The 6,834-nt window shown below is 54.2% G+C and overlaps 2 protein-coding genes across 2 annotated transcripts in view; one reads left to right on the top strand and one right to left on the bottom strand.

Annotated features, from left to right (window-relative positions):
* The window catches only part of EMH_0012830 (uncharacterized protein), a gene marked incomplete at both ends in the record, with an annotated part of 6,087 nt that extends 5,429 nt beyond the window's left edge, over positions 1-658 (bottom strand). Inside the window, one exon of the mRNA XM_013499654.1 lies at positions 235-658. Within this exon, the coding sequence (XP_013355108.1) occupies positions 235-658 (424 nt within the window). The remainder of the gene's footprint in view (positions 1-234) is intronic.
* A 5,548-nt stretch (positions 659-6,206) lies between these two features.
* EMH_0012840 (uncharacterized protein) overlaps positions 6,207-6,834 on the top strand; it is a gene marked incomplete at both ends in the record, with an annotated part of 1,527 nt that continues 899 nt past the window's right edge. The window contains one exon of the mRNA XM_013499655.1: positions 6,207-6,832. Within this exon, the coding sequence (XP_013355109.1) occupies positions 6,207-6,832 (626 nt within the window). The remainder of the gene's footprint in view (positions 6,833-6,834) is intronic.

Genomic DNA, 6,834 nt, shown 5'->3' on the forward strand with positions numbered 1-6,834 from the left:
AATGCAGCTCCTGCTGCTGCTACGCTGCTACTGTACTGCTCCTGTGCTTATGCTGTGGTGCTGCTGTGCTGCTGTTGTGCTGCTCCTACGTTGCTGCTGTGCTGCTACCGCTGCTGCTCGTAAGGTCCTGCTGGACTGCAACAGGAAGCAAAGGTGAGGTGTGGCAGAATCAACAACAGCAGCAGCAGCAGAGGGCAGGCTGCAGCAGCAGCAGCAGCAGCAGCAGCATCTTACCCATAGCTCTCAGTGCCTCTGCCATTGTTACAAGGGCGAAGAATCCCTGGGCCTTTCCAGCCTTCTCCATCGCCTCCGGCAGCTCCTGCTGCAGCCTCCTTCTTGCTGCTGCTGCTGCTGCTGCTGTTACGTCTCCTTCGGTCTGCTGGCCTCCCCTAAGGGGACCCAATGGCAGGCCGCATGCATCAAGGTGCTTCAGCGCCTGCTCACAGAGTTGATACACGTGCAACAAATTCTGCAGTTGATGCGGGGATAGGGGGGCCCCCCCAGGGCCCCCCGTCGGTAGGGGCCCCGTCTCCCTCAGCAGCAACTGGCCCTCACGCACAAGCGCCCGAGCAGCAGACAGGTGCGCCACAGCGTTGGACTGAGTGGGCGGGGGGCCAGGGGACCCCAGGGGGGCCCCCTCGGGGGCCTCCTCGGACATTAGGGGATAAGAAGCAACGTTGACTGTCCTGCTAGAGATCGCGCAGCTGTTGCTACCCTGTTGCTGCTGCTTTTGCTGCTGCTGCTGCCGCGGCTGAGGCGGTTGCCACAGAAACCAGCACAACTATGGCAAGTGTGGGTCCCGTGCAGTCTCGTCTGCAGCACCTCAGCAGCAGACCGAGCCACAGAGGAGCTACCCCTCCTGCGGTGGATTTCTGCTTTAACCTCCACGGGGGCCCCAAAGAGCATACGGGGGCCCCAATGCGCTTGAGTGCGCCCCTAAGAGCCCTGCTTATCGCAGTCGGGCGTTTCCAGTTTCTCTATGGCCTCAGAGAGCCCCAGTGTGCAGACAGCGCAGCTGCTGTTGCTCCCCCGCCTCTTGCTACCGCTGCTCCCGTTGCTGTCGCTGCTGCTGCGGGTGCCACCAGCAGACGTGCAGGCACGGCAAGGTGGGAGAAAGACGTTTCTTTGGATTATGGTGGAGCCTCTTGCTTCAGGGGGGCCTTCCTCTGCGTCTGCTGCAGCAGCGCAGCTGCTGCCGCCACTGCTGCTGCTGCTGTGCACTGCGGCAGCAGCAGGAGCTGCTGCCGCTGCGGCACTGCACAAAGCGGGGGCTCCTTGAGGCGCTGAGGACAGGGGCAGCTGCTAAAGCCTGCCGTATAAAAACGAAGGAGAATGGGGAGGACAACGCCCCTGCATTTTCGAGTGTACAGTCACCTGGGCAGCAGCTGTGGCACTCTGTTGCCCGTTCCCCCCTCTAAGCCGCAACACGAGGCCCCCCAGCCCCAAACTCTCCTCCCTTCCTCTCTGTTCTGTGTCGCATATTTAGGTTTCCAGAATAAATGAAGCTCAAGGAATTTAAAGACATAATTAACGAGGCAACGCCTCCTATCTGCAGCTACCCCCTCCCTCCCCACGAGCAAGAGGGCCACTTGGGGTGGGGGGGTCTGGTGGCTGCTGCTTCGGATGCCCCTGCGGCGCAGCGATGAATTAATTTAGACAAATGACGTGGTAGTGTACAGTCGTTTAACTTGCATCTGCAGCATCGAGGTAGAGCCGCTCCGGAAATATGCGAAGGGCTGCCGCCACCTCGGTAATGTCGCAGCGTACACTTTGGGAGGCAGAGACACGGGAGTGGAAGCCCTTACAGTTGAGCACAGTCACAGCACAAGTAGAGCAATTGTACTTTGTGGCAGCGGTCAGAGGAAGTGGCCAGGGGGCCGATGGTAGAGATGAGGTATGGAGGATTGCTGACCCTGCGGGGCTAGGGCGTGGGAAGGCACGCGCTGGTGTTGGGGATGGACAGCGATACAGCGCTCGCATCAAAGGTATATTCAGGGCCTCATAGATTCTCCATCCCTTGCGTCCAATGTTCCTAGAGGTACTTCGAGATAGCGCACGCGGCAAGCAGTCCCAGTTTAGCAGTTTATCCGTTGGGGCGCTTCATTGTCTCGGCAACTACCTCCGATGACCGGTGGTTTCGCACAGGTTAATGTTGAACGTCTACAACAGTTTCTGCTTGGGAATAAGCGGTTGCCGCTTCGCCTGAGATTAGCGCTCGCCTAATACTTTCGGACGGAAACTCACCGAGAGCAAGGACCGTTAGTGTCGGCCGCATGGCATAATAAGTTAACAGTCCGAAATATTTAAAAACGATCTATCGCTCCGCAGAGAAATATCCTGCAGTCGGGCTTCCGAGACAGCAGCGTTCGAGCTCACAGTAATGGGAGGAGGCGGGTCTCAGATGGTGTCAGCATTGCCAGCAGTACCACAACTGCAATGAGAGTCCTCCACCTTATTGGAGGAATATCATGTGCTGCGATATAGCTCAAAATACCGACAATCATGCATTTCCCTGCGAAGCACAGCTGGAACGCAAAATCAGCTGGATCAGCATTTCGTCTGGTACCGCAGGAGATAGCGGTCGATGCGTTTCAGGTGAACCCGTCGCCCGCTTACCGAGAAGCGCGGCCCGGTAAGCATCTAAGGCTCAAAAAGAAAGCGATTTGCAGAGGAAATGGGAATCAATGCAGAGAAGAACGGCTCCTGTGCACGGTTCATGACCGAGGAAAATCACGATATTGGTGATATTCATGATGTAATCTGCAGTCGCAGTGGATAAGCCGGCAAGGCCATCGAATAACTTTGTATTTCGTCAGGTTTCTCGGGTTATCGTGGTCTGTGTGATCGACGAACTGCCTACCGTACTGCTAATGGAGATACATTTTTCCTTCCGATGACCCCGCTTAGAGCGCCATCTCACGTGATAGATACTTCTGCTTCCTTTGTGCGAAATGACGTGAGTAGTGATTATTTGATGAGGTTTCGAGCCGTTAGCTTGCTGGGGGAGCATCTCCCCAACTGCCGCCTCGTTGATACGGATCGTTATGAAGAGGCTGCTCAAAGTCGCAGAGTGCGAACACGGGTGAGAGTCTCGTGTGGGAAACTCCCCTTCAGAAGGGCCAGTCTAAGGGGAGTTTGGGGCCTTAGGGATCATGTGGCCCTCGGAACTTGATCCAACTCACTGCAGTAGATGCACCAGTCACTGCCAGCAGCTCTGCGTCTTGTGCCCAAAACGACAACACAAACGTAGATGAAAACACACAATTGTGAGGCGTGGTATGGGTCCAAGTTCCTTCACACGATGGGGTGATGCGAAGCCATTACACTAGAGGCACTGCAGGCCCAGTAAGCTGATGAGGTGTGGGGAGAGCCCTCAGTCCCTCACATACTATGCTGAGATTTGTTCACGACGACGTAGAGTATTTCTGTTTAGTATAAATATTTGCAGTTAGCTCTACGTATTGTCGGGCTGTATCTCTGAAGGACTACTGCGGGGCGCATCAATAGAACCCCACAGCTCAGTATAGCGAGCTGGCAGGCGTCAGCTATCATACTGATACAACAACATAACAAACTAACAAGGGTCAAGGGAAAGTGCTTCTCTCACTTTCTTTTCCCAAACTGTTCTGTTCTACAGCCCCGATAGAGCCGGCACTGCGGCCTTTGGGGGTGGGAGAGGAGACGTAGCATGTTGCAATGCCTTTTTCACCAAGGCTCATGCCAGCCTCTCCTATAGTCATACAAATAGTCACTTCATAAAGAATGTTTAATACGTTCACCAATGTTATACTCAGTGTGCATCAATAAGCACTCACAGACACTGTTCATACAAACCTCACTTATTTCACAACGAGCACGGCATTCTTGCCGTGATTGTAGTGAGTATTCACTACATCCCGGGTGTCTGATGAGGCTTTTGGTGGTACAGTAGGCTGCTAGCTAGCTGATCTAGCTGTCTCAGCTAGCTCATGGAAATACTCCAACATGTCAGTGTAAGTAGCTTGGGTAGCCATCCTAGATTGTAACGAGATCCAACTAGCCAGACATCTTTCTAGCTAGGCTGTGTTGCAGTCCGCTTAGTTGGAGGTGACTTCTTCGATTCAAGAGTACCCAAGTAAATATGAGGGAGGAGGAAATGGGGCATCGCTCTCCTTCCACGCAGGTTGCTTGTACTTCTTTATTACACCCGTTAGAGGGGCGGCAGGGCTAGCGAATTGGCCTATGAAGATGCTGTAGTACGAAGTGAGTGCAAAGCGCTTCTGGATCTTCGTGCGAGTGTACAGGGGCAGCGGTGACGCTCGAATAGCCTCACTGTGCGCCGTATCCGGTTCAACTCCCTCCGGCAGGGACATACAACCAAAAGGAACTTATTGCTTGCATGCGCTTTCACAAGCTGTGGCTTCTCATGGTGCATTTCCAGAGCATGCCGTATGCACTTAAGGTGCTCCTGCACATTCCAACAGAACATAAGCAAATTGTCGACGCGTCCAACCACCCAGGCTCTAGTGAGTAGCTCCAAGAAATCGTAAATGAGATGCCGCTGCGGCAGTTGCATTCACGAGCCCAAAGGGCATACACGTAGGGGCATACACGTCTAAACTAGTTTGCAAGCGAGTGCATGAAGCCCAGGTTGGGATGTGCAAGAACGCCTCGGCGAATTCAAATGGTGAACCCACTGCGGAACGCCGCAGTCAGTCAAGACGTTCGTCAGTCTGGTACATCGGAGACTTCTCTTTCACCGTGAGTTTGTTGAGCGGCTTGAAGTCGGGGCACACGCGCCAACATCCCAATTTCTTTCTCTGCCAATACCAGATTGTGCCGAACTATAAGTCGAGGGTACAGTCTTGCCGTTTCTTTGCAGCTCACCTGCGTGCTGCTCGAATTCTTCTTCAATATAGCCCTTGCTCTCCAGCCTTACTCAAGGACAGAAGCGAGCTGCAATCTAGGTAACGACTTGAAGAGTTTCGCAGAAGCATATGAGATACTTCCGCTGCCCCCAAGCAACCTGGGCGTTAGGCTCAGGGTCTGGATGTTACGGGGAGGGCAACCTGAAACAGGGTTGCAAAGCACCTCGCTGCATCTGGTAGCACATGCCAGCCTCACTTGGCCTCGGTAGGCCGCGTGTAAGCGCATGCAAACGTTCTACAAATACATTCAGAAGTAAAGCATCCAGCAAAAGAAGCTTCGATGGAGCTTCCGTGTGTGCACGCGTGAGGCTGGATTGTATTAGCAGCCTCAACGAGGTGCGCTGCAACCCCACATCAGGCTGCCTCGTTCCCGCAGCACCCAGGCCCTGAGCTCAACGCCCAGGAGGCCTGAGGGCAGGGGAAAAAGGTCAGCTGCTCTTGGGATATTCTTGCCTTGTCTTGAGGTACATCGTAGCTTGCTTCGGTCCTTGACTAAGGCCAGAGAGCAAGTGTCATAGAAGCTCCAGCGAAGCTTCCCTTACTGCATGCTTTACCTTTGAAAACGCTTTATAGAACGTTTGCTTTTGCTTATAACCGACCTACCAAGACCAAGTGAAAGTTCCTATGCTAACTATAGGCAGAGCATGCTACACTTTCGGCGACGTCTACGCGCCGGCAAGTTCGCGCCGGGAGGTTCGGTATCGCGGAGCGTTCCACGTATAGTCAATTTAAATGTCTTTCCACGAAATAAATGGCGTTTCCAGGGGATTATGTTTGGGTATGGTGAGGATATGGGCAACGATAACAAAAAAGCAGACTATCTGCCCTCAGCTGTCTTGAAGAGAGCGCTGTAGAGGAGCGGGGGATCTACGGTTCGCCTGATTTGGGATCCAGCAGGTAGAGGCGACGGAAAAAAAGCAAGAAAGGGCATTATCCAGCATAATCAGTTCTGGTCTTTTTAGTTATAAAGGGATCTGTGGGTGTGGTGCCCTTTTTAATCACTGTGCTGTCTCTCCCCGATCCCTGGCATTCGCTTTCGTGTAGAGCACGTCGTGTTCGGCGTAGCTTCACAGCAGCCTGCTTTGAAGCTGGCGGCATCTTCCCTCCTGCATAGCGACACGACAGTCTTTTGCTATTGTCATTTTCTAGGATGTATGCATTATCTGTTCGCTGAATTTGGCACGAGCTTATGTCGTCTTCGCCGTCAGCCCCTTCCAAGGTGAAGGACGGTCTGCAGGCGCACGTAAAAGAGGGCCGTGGGGTGCCCCCCTTGCCGTATCCATACTTATTTTGTTTGAAATGCAGAACGGGCTGTACGTAGAAGGGCTCGCTGCAAAGGCTGCAGTTGGCTCTGCAGCCACGCAGGAACTGCAACGCACTAAGGGCTTCGGTGGAGCCCGTCACAGCGCCCACAGCTTGGGTAGACGTCCAACGAACGCTTCGCGACGGGCCTTCTCGACTAGCCCGAAGGAATCCGCCCAAAAGCAAAACCGTGCGTTTCTTGTTGCAGCGCTCACTGGGTTCTTGGCCGGCTTCTTTGCCGTCTTTGGAGGCTGGATAGAACTCAGGGGTTTTCCAGTCATCAGAGGCACAAGGGAATCTACATATCCAGATGGTCTCCTGCCCGATGGCACTCCAAACCCTGACCTGGACCCGCAAGACCCATATGAACAGTACTTGGAGCAGCCGGACCAGCCAGACCTGCAGCCGCCATACACGCTGCAGCCTTCGCAGGAACCGTCATCGCAACAGCCTCTTCAACAGCCTCTGCAACAGCCGCACCTGGAGCAGCCTCCGCAGCAACCAGAGTTGCATTCGCAGCAACAGCTGCAGCCGCAACACCAGCCGCCGGAGCAGCAGCAACAGCATCCAGAGGAACTAAATCCGCTTCAGCAGCCGCAGCAGCCGGAAGTAGAGCCGCCTCAGC

The sequence above is a fragment of the Eimeria mitis genome, genomic scaffold (genome assembly GCF_000499745.2).
Source record: "Eimeria mitis Houghton genomic scaffold, Emh_scaff452, whole genome shotgun sequence".
Classification (NCBI taxonomy): domain Eukaryota; phylum Apicomplexa; class Conoidasida; order Eucoccidiorida; family Eimeriidae; genus Eimeria; species Eimeria mitis.